This window comes from Arachis hypogaea, chromosome 14 (genome assembly GCF_003086295.3).
Source record: "Arachis hypogaea cultivar Tifrunner chromosome 14, arahy.Tifrunner.gnm2.J5K5, whole genome shotgun sequence".
NCBI lineage: Eukaryota > Viridiplantae > Streptophyta > Magnoliopsida > Fabales > Fabaceae > Arachis > Arachis hypogaea.
This window is the reverse complement of record NC_092049.1, coordinates 141,271,838-141,285,412: the sequence shown is the minus strand read 5'-3', so window position 1 is coordinate 141,285,412 and position 13,575 is coordinate 141,271,838. Positions and strand designations below refer to the sequence as shown.

Sequence of the window (13,575 nt, the reverse complement as noted above, 5' to 3'; positions counted from 1 at the left end):
TTGTAGAAGGCTTAGAGAAGGGGGGTTGAATCTATGACCTTCTTTTAGTTTAATGAATTAACCCATTTGAAATGAACTAACAGCCTGAATCTGTTTGAACTAAGCAGCGGAAAATTTATGAGACAATTTCATTTTGTCTCATGAATATCAGAAAACAAGGCAGAGCAGAGAAGAGAAAAGCTAACAGCACCATGTATCCTGGTTCGGTTGCCTTATGCTATGCAACCTATGTCCAGTTTCCTTCACAACAATGGAGGAATTTTCACTATAGTTAAAAGTATTACATACACCAATTTCACAAGATTGACACAATCCTTTCACACTCAAGTTCTAACCTAACTTGACATTGGTTATGCTAATACCTAACTCTTCACTCTTAGTGCTCACCCAACTAAGAAAGGGATACCTCACTGGTACTGGATACAAGACACAAACTTACCAAAAGAAATATGAAATTAACTCTAGACTTTTCTCTCAATTGTATCACTCAGTCTCTTTCCACTCATTGGCTTTTACTTGAACTCTCTCATTATGCCTTTTCACTCAAGAAATTACAGAAAGATAAACATTGAAAAGTAAATTACAATCTGTAAAACATGAAGGAGATTGACTCTTCAACAGCCTCTTTGCTATGTGATAAACCAGATTTGATAGCCTCTGATTCAATTCTTCATACTGGTGGAATGCACCTTGATTAGGAAACACTGTCCAGTTAGATGAACTTCTTCAAAGGCCTATTCTCAGAACATACACCTCAAGAATGCTGGTTATCTCTCCTTGATTCTGAATGAAGAAAATTTTTTTTTTTTATCTCATTGCATGTTGCTAGGTTGCTCTCTCTAGGTCAACTTCTTGAGTTTTGTGCTTCACCAACCCACCATCTCACTTTTTCCCATTAAACCTCAAAATAGAAACTTTGGTTCTGACCTTCTCTTGTTGATCGAAAGCCGTAGGAAAGCAGAAACAAATATCTTCAATGGTAAGCCCAGATCTTGGCCATTGAGAAACTACTTAGTCCCCAAGACACACTTGTGACCGTAGATGCACAACAGTGAGGATCAGAAATCATCTTTCCCATGTATCCCATTTCGGACTTGGCAGAGAGTTGGGAAGAAGAGAAGATAGTAGTATGCATGTAATAGGAAATGGTTTACCTTTAACCTTTACCTAAGCTTGATTTGGTTTGACCATGTTAATTTGACATCAATCTTTCTTGCCTAACCTTCTCTTTCTTTCTTTTTCTGTGAACAACTTATGGAAGAAGCTCTCTCTTACTTCTCTGCTATCTGACCAAGAGAAAAAAGTGTACGTTGCTTTTTCTTGGTGAAAGCACAAGGGAGTGTGATGAATCCATATTTGATGATATATTTTGGCTATAATTGGATGGATTTCATCACATAAACACACACTTATTCACCAAAATAGCATACATTTGTATTTGATCCCTAAATTGAACTTAAATGTGAAAACATGTTCTTTTGTGCTTATTTTGACTAATTCTATTCTATTTACCTTCCATTCGATACCTTGATGTTATTTGTGAGTGATTTCAGATGAATAAGGTAGAAATGGAAGAGGAGCATGCAATTGGGAGAAAGCATGACGAAAACAAAGGAGGAGAGCTTAGCCATGCGTGCGTGTGCACAACAACCTGTGCGTACGCACAAGAACCCAAGCAGAGCGAATCCAGAGCATCGCGAAGTGTGCGTGTACACAACCCTCTGTGCGTACGCACAAGTGCATATTCGGCGAAGTGTGCGGACGCACACATCTGTGCGTCTGCACAGGTACCAGTGCGTGCCTTCATTAAAAATACACGTGCACTCGCGTTTTGGGGCTCTTTTTGGTCCATTTCTAAAGGCTTGAGGCTGAGATCAAAGGCTATATGAAGGGGGAATGAAGGCATACGAAGGCATTAGGATTTAGATTTTATTTTTCATAGTTTTACATAGTAGGAGTAGGAGTAGGAGTAGTGTAGATTAGGAATTTCTCTCTTAGATTTAATTAGGGTTTGTAGCATTTTATACTTCAAGTTTATTTTTTTATTATAGCAATTGCATTGTAAGTATTCCTTTAATTTCTCTTTTAATTACTACACTTGTTCTACACATACTTCTATTTGACTTTCCTTTGTCAATATATGCTTGGTTTTGCAATTTTGAGTTCTTGTTCATGAATTTGATGTTTGATGCTTATTTTATGTTTATTGAGTTACTTTTATTGATTGTGATCATTTATGGTTCATAGCTTTCATGATTTTCCCAATTTTGCCATATTTTATGTTTATGCCCTCTATGTATTCGATGAAATGCCAATTTTGATTATGGAGTAGATTTTCACCCCTTGACTTGGGGAAATGAGTTTATGGATTACTAGAGCTATAATGTCCAATATTTAGTGGTAATTCTTGGGGAGTTAGTTGATTCTTGTTTCCATTAAAGCTAGCCTTTTATCAACTAGTTGGTAAGTTGGTTAGGACTTATAGATTAAGGTCAATTATGCTTGTTTGACTTACTCCTCGTTATTAGGGGTTAACTAAGCGAGATTAACTCATGATAATTACTATAGTCGTGGTTATGGCAAGGAAGGGCTTCCATAATTCATCCCAAGTCAAGATTTCATTTATATTTTGAACCATTTTTCAATCATTTTATAGTTTTACTTGTTTATATTACATGTATAGTTCTTTTGTTCTTTCATTACTTTATTAGTTGAAACTTGCCTTGTTCTTTTATCTCTTTATTTCTTTATTGCTTGCTTATCATTGAAAACCCTTTGCTTTCCACAACAAAAATTGTGTGCACTCTTTGGCATTAGTTCCTAGGGAGAACGACCCAGGACTTAAAACTCCCGGTTATTTTGTGTTGATTGTGACATCTTTAGGATTATAATTTGATTGATGATCAATAGTTGGGTTTGGACTATACTTGCAACGTCAATCATATTTTTCGTGCGAAAATCTAAACCCATGCTTTTGGTCACTTATCAGAGTGTTTGAATGAGAGAGGTAATCGGGTTTGGATCGGGTTTGATTTGCTAGGCCCATCTGACTCCTTGCTTTGTTTTTCTTTGGGCTTTCATTGCTTTGTAGCCCACCAGCTTTGTTTTTGATTTTATTCAGTTTGAGCTGCTTTGGTGTATTAATTTTAGCCTGCATCACTAAATCAAAACAATCAAAACCAATTGGGTAATTAACCCAATAATTTAATGTTTGTCATCATCAATTATATTAGTTAATTTCTTAACTCAACATCTTTCAACCTGTTACGAGACAAAAGTGAAAATATCTCCTGAAGTTTATTGAAAAAGTAAAAGTAATACTCTCCGAAAAAAGAAGTTAAGATTCAACCCCCTTCTTTTAACCACTTATTACCATCATACTAAATGAATCTTTTGTAGAATTTGTTTTTTTATTTTACAAATTAACCTTTAAATTTAATATTAATTTATCTATTATCTAATATTCTAATGCATTCTTAAATAATATAATATTTTAAATCAAGTATATAATATAATTAAGAGAAAGTCTAGGAGATAATATTTTTATTAAAATTTGGTCAGCACTTAACCAATAAAAGAAAAGTGAGTAATCCTATATTATTGGATGAAATCTCATGCCATTAAAAATATAAATAATAATTAATTGATAACTACAAATCACAAAATTTACTGGCTCTTGACACTCTTCATTAATTAATTTAATTTTCTTTGATATCATGCAGAGATGTTAATAGAGAATGAATCCTCTCAATTTTTTTTAACAATTGAGAGAATAAAATGTGATCTCCCACCATTAATTTTATAAGTGAGATAAAAAATAAATATAAAAAAATAATAAAAAATTAGAGATCGTACTTTACACTTTTATTTTTTTTTAACAATTGAGAGGATGTTCCATAGCAAATGTGGTTTAATAAAATTAGAGTGTAATAAAAGCAAATAAAATATGTATTCTAATACCGTCCAAGTCAATCCACCAGATAAGCAACTTCTTCCTAGGAAATAAATAACGCACCAAACAGCAACCGAGAAAGCATTTATGGAAGCTAGCAATACTATTTTAAAATCATTTATTCGACCACGACGAAGAAATTCAATTTATTTGTCGATTCAAAAGCTGTAAATGAGATAATGACAATGATGTAAGTTCAACTTGCAATTAAAATAAAAAATAATGATATATAATTAATTTTTTATTTAAGTTTACTTATTAAAAATTTGGTTTCTTGTATTTTTCAAAATAAAATATATAGAATCAGAAGATACAAAGAAGCTTGGCTCGGCTTGTTTGTAGTGACTTCACATAATGTCCATTTCTGTGTCTATTTTGTTGACTCTTGAATCTTGATCGTCGTTGCAATTGAAACCTTCCAAATACCACTGTTACCATGGCAAGTTCATCATCAGATCAAGGTCCAACACCATTATCATATTTCAAGTATGATGTTTTTCTCAACTTTAGAGGTTTCACAAGGTTCGATTTCACCGACACGCTCTATCATGCTTTGATCAAAGCAAGAATCGAGACCTTCAGGGATAGCGAGGGGCTCAGAATAGGGGAGGAGCTGCACGGTTCTCTTGTGGAAGCAATTGAAAGATCAAGGATGTCAGTTCTTGTACTCTGTGATATGTATCCAACTTCCAGGTGGCCCCTTGATGAACTCGTCAAGATCATGGAGTGTTCGGAGAACGGAAAAACGCGACCAGTGTTACCAATCTATTTCCATGTGCAAAGATCAGATGTGCAGTATGAGAAGAATAGTTATAGAACAGCCATGATTGATCAAGAAAAAGGAAGATACAAGCACAGGGTGGAAGCATGGAGGTCTGCCTTGTCTGCAGTTGGCAGCATATATGGACAAAACATCAGTCGACTTACGTGAGTAGTTACTTTATTTTAAAATTTTAAACAGGTTTCCTCCAAAATCTAGCCAAATAATAAACGTCAATCATGTATAATCAACCATCATGTAAAAATATATTGACTCTAGATATGATATAACTTCATTAATTTTCCTAAGAGTCTGATTAGGAGGACTTTTTGTAAAATTAAGTATTTTGATTCTTAAGAGACTAATTTTGACAAACTCGAGAGTTTATCCAAGTTTTTAATGTATGTAGGATATAGCATTAACTTTCATCCTATACATGGTATGTTCATCTAGATAAAGAATTGGACATATGCGGATATATTTTAGTATGTTTTGATCTTCTTTGCTTCATTTTTCTATATGTAAGTAGTTTTTCTATAAAAGAAGACAAATTAGAATGCAAAAAAATGTGTATGTATGTTGTTTGCAGTCCATGGGGTACGGCTATTGAGAAGATTGTTGAAGAGGTCACAAAAAGACTTCCCCCCTTGCCTCTGCATATTGATCGTCCACTTGGATGTGATTCTGAACTTAAACTGGTGGAATTACTTTTAGAGATTGGTTCTCATGCTCCTTGTTTGATGCTGGGAATTCATGGAGATGGTGATGAAATAAGCAAATTTGTTGCGGAGTTGTATAACAAGATTAGGCCTCACTTTGTAATTGCAAGTTTTCTTTCTAATATCAGTGAGAAAACAAATGAAAGTGGTGGTGGCCTAGAACATCTACAAGAAACTCTTCTTTCTGAGATGGGAGAGGTGGTCAAGACTAAGATCGGAAGCACATTCAAAGGATCCTCTGAAATAAAACGAAGACTGGGCCAGAAAAGAGTTCTTCTAGTTTTGGATGATGTTGACAGTATACAACAACTGAATTCACTAGCGGGAGGAACTGATTGGTTTGGTCCCGGTAGTAGGATCATCATAACAACAAGATATGAAGATGTGCTAGATGATCATGTGTCAAATAATGGTGTTGAGGTTAAGAAATATTACTTCACCCAAGGAAGTAGTTCTACTACGAAGGAAGAAAATATAGTGGGATTGGAGAAAGATTTTGAAATTGTAATTAATCAACTCAAGGAAGCAAACTCTCCTGGTAATGTTGTTTCCATTGTTGGCATGGGTGGGTTAGGAAAGACTACCCTTGCTCGAAAGATTTTCGATAGCAATGAGGTGAAGAAGCTATTCTCTTGCCGAGCATGGGCAACTGTTTCCAAAGATTTCAGAGGAAAGGAAGTTTTTAGAAGCCTTCTCAACTTAACATCCAAATCTAAACATAAAGATTCAAGTAGTGAAGAGGAGCTAAAGGAGAAGGTGAGGAAATATTTGAATGGAAAAAAGTACTTAGTAGTCCTTGACGATGTTTGGGACACTAATAACGCATGGGGTGCTCTAAAGGGTTGTTTCCCTAAAAACAACAATGGAAGCATGATACTACTAACTACCCGCGACGATCGGGTGGCCAACGTTTCAGAGTCAAAGAAGCCTCATCACAGGCTTTCCTTTTTGGATAAAAAAGAAAGTTGGAAACTGTTTTGCAATGAGGTATTCTGCAGCAAAAAGTGTCCTCGGGATCTAGAACCTATTGGTAGATCAATTGCCCAAAGTTGCAATGGTTTTCCATTGGCTATCAAAACCATAGCGGGGATTGTAGCGAAGAGGGAGAGATCAGAAGATGCATGGGAAGAAATCAAGAACCTGCTCCCTTACTGGTCTGTTGCTGAAGACAAGGAAGGTAAGAAGATGATGGAGATATTGAAGCTTAGCTACGATGATCTGTCTGAGAAAATGAAGCCATGCTTCCTATATCTTGGGGTGTTTCCTGAAGATATAGAGATTCGGGTGAGAGATTTAATCGAAGTATGGATAGCAGAAAGGTTGATAGAGCCAATCCAGAGTGGAAGATCAAAAGTAGCAGCAGAACCTGAAGATATTGGTGAGCAATACTTGAAGGAACTAGTGGATCGTAACTTGGTACAAGTGGCCAGTAGGAGGAGTGACGGGAAAGGCGTCAAAACTTGTAAGATCCACGATCTCATTCGGGAATTGTGTATTTCAGTGAGTAACAGCCCTGATAACGGTAACAATAATGCTCGTAGGTTGTCCTTTCCAAGGGATATAGGATCCTATGCATGTTCAGTAACATGTGATCAATCATGCACTTATTCCTTGTTCATTTATGGAGATGTCAAGGGGTGGTCACATCATATTCCAGAAGACTGTCGAGTTAATGTGCTATATTTTGAAGGATGGATTGATGATCTAAGTCAACTAACTAATGAAAAGAATGTTGAGAATTTGAAGGAGTTGAAAAGTGTCAAGTTCTTGAAAATAGATATTTTTTACCCAAATGAGCTAAGTAAGCTTCAGAGCATACAAACATTACATATAACGGACGATGAAACTCCCAAGGACCTAAATATTGGGGGGTTAAAGCAACTGAGACATTTTCGAAGAGAATGTGAAGTGTGTTTATTAGTAGATAAAGATGGGGTAAAAAACAAAATGCAGAATCTCCAAACCCTACTTTATGTGCATGTTGATTCACGACTAGGGTTCTTACTCCACAATGGCTACTTTCCCAACTTAAGAACACTCGGGTTATCTGTAACTGAAGAAGGAAGACATTCAGCAGAAAAAACTTTTAGTAGTTTACACTGCCTAAGCAATCTACAGAAACTGAAATTGGAGCTCCCGATCTCTGAATCATTTCCAATTCCAGTTGATAAAATTGCATTTCCGTCAAATCTTAGGAAGCTTACCATCTCATATTTTGATGGTTTGAAGTCCGAAGACATGAATGCATTGGGACGAATTCCCGGCCTTAAGATTTTAAAATTCAATGATGTTCGTTGTATCGAAAAAATTCTTAATTGTGGTACTGATAGGAGCTTTCTGCAGCTTCAAGTGTTTATCATGATATCTGTGCGTGTCAAATGTCTTACCTTAGAAGATGGTGCGATGCCTTGCCTTCGACGTGCGGTCTTCCATGGCTGCCCTGGCTTGGAGTTGAAGTACCTTCCTCAACAAATGCGTTCCTTGGGTTGTAACTTGCATTTTACGCCACATGATGATAATGATGATGATGATGATGATGCTGATAGTGATTTTGATGATGATGATGACGACGACGATGATGAAGATGAAGATGATGATATCTTCAAGATGATGACGATGATGATGATCATGATGACGATGATGCTGATGATGATTGATTTCTCTGATATATTGGATGTCAATGTTCCCGTTAGTTCTTATAGTTTTATCAAATTTTCAATTATGTTTTTATACTTTTTTTTTTTTATCTTTTTTAATTAGGTTCTTACACTGTTTTTAATTTTATAATTATGTTATTTTTTTGTTAAAAACATTAAAATTAACATACCAAAATCTAATAAAGATAAATAAATTGACGATTGATTTCTTTTATATGAACTATACAAAAATGTACTGTTGACTAAAAATCTCATGATACTGTGGTCGTTCATTAATCAAACACACCAACTTAAAAATACAAAATACACTACTAAGGAAAAAACTTTTTTTTCGAATTCTATGTCTAAAATTTAGACAAACTTTCATTTTAAATCTCTAGTTTCCGATTTTTTTTCCCTGCTTCATCTAATTCTAATTTTTTTCAATGCTGTGCTTGTGCTTTCGTAGTACTCTCATCACTCTCATGTAACTTAATGAAGATGTTCATCGTTCCTAATGGATTTGGTTTTATTTTAGATTCCAAATTAGAACATTCTGTTGTACGCCATTTAAATGATATGTGATCCTCTGCATTTTTCTGATGACTTCTCCTGAATTCCCTGATATTTGAGGTTAGCTTATCAATTAGCGTGGATCTCCATGTCCACTATAAAAATTATACCACAAAAAAAATATTTTATTCTATGTAAAATAATTTAAAAAATGGCTTAAAAAATTTTAGAAGTACTCCTAACATTTTTTAAGCCATTTTTTTTAAATTGTTTTGCATAGGATAAAATATTTTTTGTAGTATAATTTAAAAAAAAAATTATTAAAAAAATTTATTAAAAAATATTCATAAGCTATTAAAAATAGGCAGAAAAGTATTGTATGAAATTCGAATTGATAGCTCATTAATATTTTAAAGAAGTCTCGTAATTAAATATTTTGTTAGCTTTTTTTTAACGTATGAAATAAAATATATATATTTTTAATTTTTAAATTATTAATTTTTTAATAAATTTTTTAATAAATTTTTTTAATAAATTATTAATTTTTTAATAGCATAATTCGAATTATACCATAAATTACTGTGTGTAATTCGAACCAAGCTAGTTCGAATTAGTGTGTGCATGTGGTTGTGTATAATTCGAACCAAACTGGTTCGAATTATGTAGAAATGGAGTTCGAATCAAGCTGGTTCGAACTACATATAAACGTACATTGGTAGATTCATGAAGCAGTTTTCGTTTTGGCTTATTCACGTAAATTATTTTCTTCCTATGGTTATTTCTGTTTTTTTGCCCTTTTCTTCATTCCTATCTCCAAGCTCGGTAATTTGTGTACTATCTTAATTTCTTGACCCATCAAATTTATATTTTTAAATTTATCATTTACTTAAAAAATTAAGAATCAATTATTGTAAATATCATGTAAACTAAACTTAATATAGACAAGTTACGAGAATTTGCACTAGCTTTCTTATTTATATCTTTCTTCGGTTTCAATTATAAAAATGATTTTGTATATTTATTTTATTTTATATATTGAATCAAACTTTGTGCAACCGACAATAATGGGCCTTTCATTATATTTCAGTATTGTGAACGTGTTAATTGAAAAATAAATAAATAAATTTAAAAATAACGTGGCAAAAAATGTTGAGAACTTTTAACCATGCACATCTTTGTTCTTCTTTGCAGGAGAGGATTATCTAAAATATTTCCTAAAACACTTTCAATCAGTTCATGTACTTGGGAAAATAGAGATATTTCAATTTAGATCACCATCTTGTGATTTTTCCAGTGAAAACATTTCACCTAAAATTTTAGATTATACAGAAGAAGAGTTTTCAAAACGTCAAATGTTTAAAGTGAAATTCAATCTAATTAGATAATTGTATTAAAAAAATATTAAGCATTCAATATATTAAAGAAATAAAAGATCTATGAAACAATTCATCATTAAATTAAATATTTTCCATTCCAATACATATGGTTGCATGCGTTTGTTTATAGCACGCGAACACTGAGATTGGAATATTGAAACACAAAATTATATTTGACAGATATAATACAGAAGACATTATATTTAGAGATATTAAATTAGTGTTTTTTGTATTCATCTTGACAGAAAAAACAGAAAGATACTAACAAAAAATATAACTGATTTTTTATTTTTTTATTATTCTTATTAATTTTTTTATTGTTATATTTTTTTCTCAAATTTTTTTAATGAAAAAAACAAAAATAAATTATATTTTTATTTATCACCAAACAAAATATAAAAATACTAATTTTTGTATCTATTCTTTATGTTTTATTTTTAGTATCTTATCTTGTTCTCATAATCAAACGCAGTCTATATTATTACAACCGCGCTACATACAAAATAACTAGGGAGATAAGAGAAAAATATTATTTTGTGCATGAGATGAAAATTATACTATTATAATAAAAATGGATCATAAGATTACATGTTCAGAGATAAACCTCAATAAAAGACATACATCGATGAAATTTTGTAATCTTGACAATTTGCCTCTATAAAAAGTTTCATAATTTTTTATAGAATTTATATTCTAAGTAACACACAATAAACTTCAAATGAAGTTGTTGCATAACATACACTTTGGCTTTATTTGATACATAGAACCTAAAATCATTCAAGACACACATTGCATTGGCTTTCACCATTATTTAGTAGATATACATATTATATATAAAACTATTCATCAAGACATTACAACTTTATTTATTTCATTTAACCATTATTAAATGTGTCACAACATTTAGTGTTTAAATATATATCTCAATAAGAGACATATGTCCGGTTAAAGGTGAAATTTTGTAGTCTTGACAATCTGTTTTCATGAAGAGTTTCTTCCATTCTTTTTTGGTTCTTTCTTTTCCATTATAATATGCTGTTACCACTAAATCCAATTGAAGCTTTGCTTGAGTAATTTCAGGTTGATCCTTTTTTTCATCATCTATCACAATATCTATAATAATTATTTTTCCTCTTTTATTATTACTTGAAGAAACAACATCTTTGCATTTTTTCAATATCTTGATGCAATTATCATCATCCCAATCATGCAAAATCCACTGAAAACAAAAAGAAAACAATTAAAAAAAAATCATATATAACTTTTTTTAAAATAATAATAATAATATTTAGAGTAAAATATATTTTTTGTTCTTGAAGTTTGGCAAAAATTTTAAAAATATCCCTAAGTTTTATTTTGTTTCAATTTTATTCCAAAAAATTTTTATTTACATCAAATATACCCTCGATGGATAAATTTTTTAAAAATTTAAGATCAATCTAACAATAATGCATGAAAATTATGTTTGATTTGCATGTGTTAAAGGTTGTTCTTATAAAATTGTTACTGAATTGGTCTTAAATTTTTTGAAAAATTAGCCGTTAAGAGTATATTTGGTGCAAATCGAAAATTTTTGAGACAAAATAAAATTTATAAGTATTTTTAAAATTTTTGTCAAACTTTAGAGATAAAAAATATACTTTACCCTAATTTTTATCACCATGCATGTATTTTTAGATTTGATGAAACATATATATACCTTAAGTAGAACTGCATCAGCTTTAGGGATAGATTGAAACATGTCCCCACCAACATAACTCAAATTGTTGGTTCCTTTAAGATTTTTCACAACCTGTGGAAGATCAAAAACTATGCATTTCAAATGTGAAAATTTCTCAGAGATATACTTGGCTACCATTCCAGCTCCTCCAGCAACATCTACAATTGATTCCAATCCTTCAAAGACAGCACCATGATCTCTCAATGCCAAGTTTATGATTTGAGAGTCACTAGCAGTTGCATCATTGTAGTATTTCATATGTGTAGGGTTTTTGTTAAGAAAGTCCCAAATATCTGTCAGGAAAATATAGAAAACAAGAAAACAAGTATTTAAATATTATTATATTTTCTCTAGAGAGATAATGTTCTACCTATCTATATATGAAATGAATATGTTCCATCTGATTTTAGATAAGTGTTAGATTATAGTTAGTCAAGGACTTAAATTTTAAAAAATAATTAGAAACATGTTGGTTTTATGCAAATTAACTTGACTGTATAAATTAAAATTATATTTATTTAAAAGTTTGATTTTAATAAACAAACTAAAATTTTTGCGTAAATAATTGTTTTTTTTTATTGCTTTTTTTGTTATAGTTAAGCTTGATAGATGAAAGAAGCAGAAAACACAGGCTCCAAAGAAAAAAATTATAAACAAGAGATCACAAAACAAACAATGGAAAAGACATAATTAACCACTACACTTTAACAAAACAAAGTTGGTCTTATATACAATAAGTGAAAATTATCTTATTTAATTTAATATCTATAATTATATGTATATTATGTTTAATATTAGTATCAAGGGTGTAACTAAGTTAATTTACCTAACTAGTTAGTTATAACAGATTTTTAATCCTAGTTAACTCTTATTAACCACTCTAGTTAGATTAATTAAATGACATTATTAATAAGTCAATTATTTCAGTAGTAATTAAGTAAATAATAATTAAAATATTAAATAATATAATTTTAAACTGTTTTGAGTTGATTTTATATTATTTTTTAAATATTTTTGTATTAAAATTTTTTTTTTTAGTAAAACTCAATTACTAAAAGGAAAAGAGTATACTACTACATTAAAAATAAACACTAATTTAAATCCGAACAAAACATTGTAAAATACATACATACCTGTACCCAATGCCATGGCAAATGGTGTTTGATTCCCCTCATCATGAACCCACTTCCCAAGTTGTTGGAATGAACTTGAGATAGTTGGGTCAAGAACAAGGTCAACCATTGGAGCTAAACAATGATCACTACCTCTAACAAGGAGCTTTGAGACATAAGTAAGAGCATATGCTTCCTTTTCTTCTTGATTTTCTTGGATAATTCTTACAATGTCAAAGAATCCAATGTGTGCAAGATAACGCATTAAACGGTGCACACCACTAACCTTAGCTAATGGAACTTGTAACTTGGAAACCAACTCATGAAGAGTCATAGGTTGACCATGGTTCTGGATTATGTTTGGTATTCTTTGATCCACACACCACTTAAGGCAAAGAGAATCTAAGAATGCAAACATGTGTTTGTACAAGTGAATTTGGCCTTCAAAGATCTCATTTGATGCTTTGAGACCATTGTTAATTATGTGTGAAGCCATGATCTTTAATTTTTTTTATGATTGCAAGTGAAACTAATTGTGTGTTTGTGATGATTAATTACTAGCATTTGAATCACCTTATATAGAGTTTGGCTTAGCTTCTTAGTTACTATTCAGTCAAATTATTTTCCTCTCTACAGTAAACAATTAATAAGAGAATAACGTAAAATGAAAAACTCATTTTTAACATTTGAAAACACGTGGGCGTCTAAGTTTATATGATGTGGATTAAAACACAATCTATAGTAAATTTGGGAAATGAAAAAACTATTGAAAACATGCTTGCTTTAT

General features: G+C 31.6%; 2 protein-coding genes across 2 annotated transcripts; one reads left to right on the top strand and one right to left on the bottom strand.

Moving 5' to 3' along the window:
• Nucleotides 1-4,228: 4,228 nt before the first annotated feature.
• On the top strand, nucleotides 4,229-8,302 carry LOC112798096 (putative disease resistance RPP13-like protein 3). Its single transcript, XM_025841268.3, has 2 exons — nucleotides 4,229-4,879; nucleotides 5,302-8,302. Exons 1-2 carry the CDS (start codon nucleotides 4,389-4,391, stop codon nucleotides 8,189-8,191), a joined length of 3,381 nt encoding a protein of 1,126 aa, XP_025697053.1. The 5' UTR covers nucleotides 4,229-4,388; the 3' UTR covers nucleotides 8,192-8,302.
• A 2,481-nt stretch (nucleotides 8,303-10,783) lies between these two features.
• Nucleotides 10,784-13,321, bottom strand: LOC112798095 (isoflavone 7-O-methyltransferase-like). The gene is made up of 3 exons (XM_025841266.2): nucleotides 12,810-13,321; nucleotides 11,656-11,969; nucleotides 10,784-11,175 (listed from the first exon to the last, which is right to left on the bottom strand). The coding sequence occupies exons 1-3, from the start codon at nucleotides 13,282-13,284 to the stop codon at nucleotides 10,867-10,869; spliced, it is 1,098 nt and encodes a 365-aa protein (XP_025697051.1). The 5' UTR covers nucleotides 13,285-13,321; the 3' UTR covers nucleotides 10,784-10,866.
• Nucleotides 13,322-13,575: the final 254 nt, after the last annotated feature.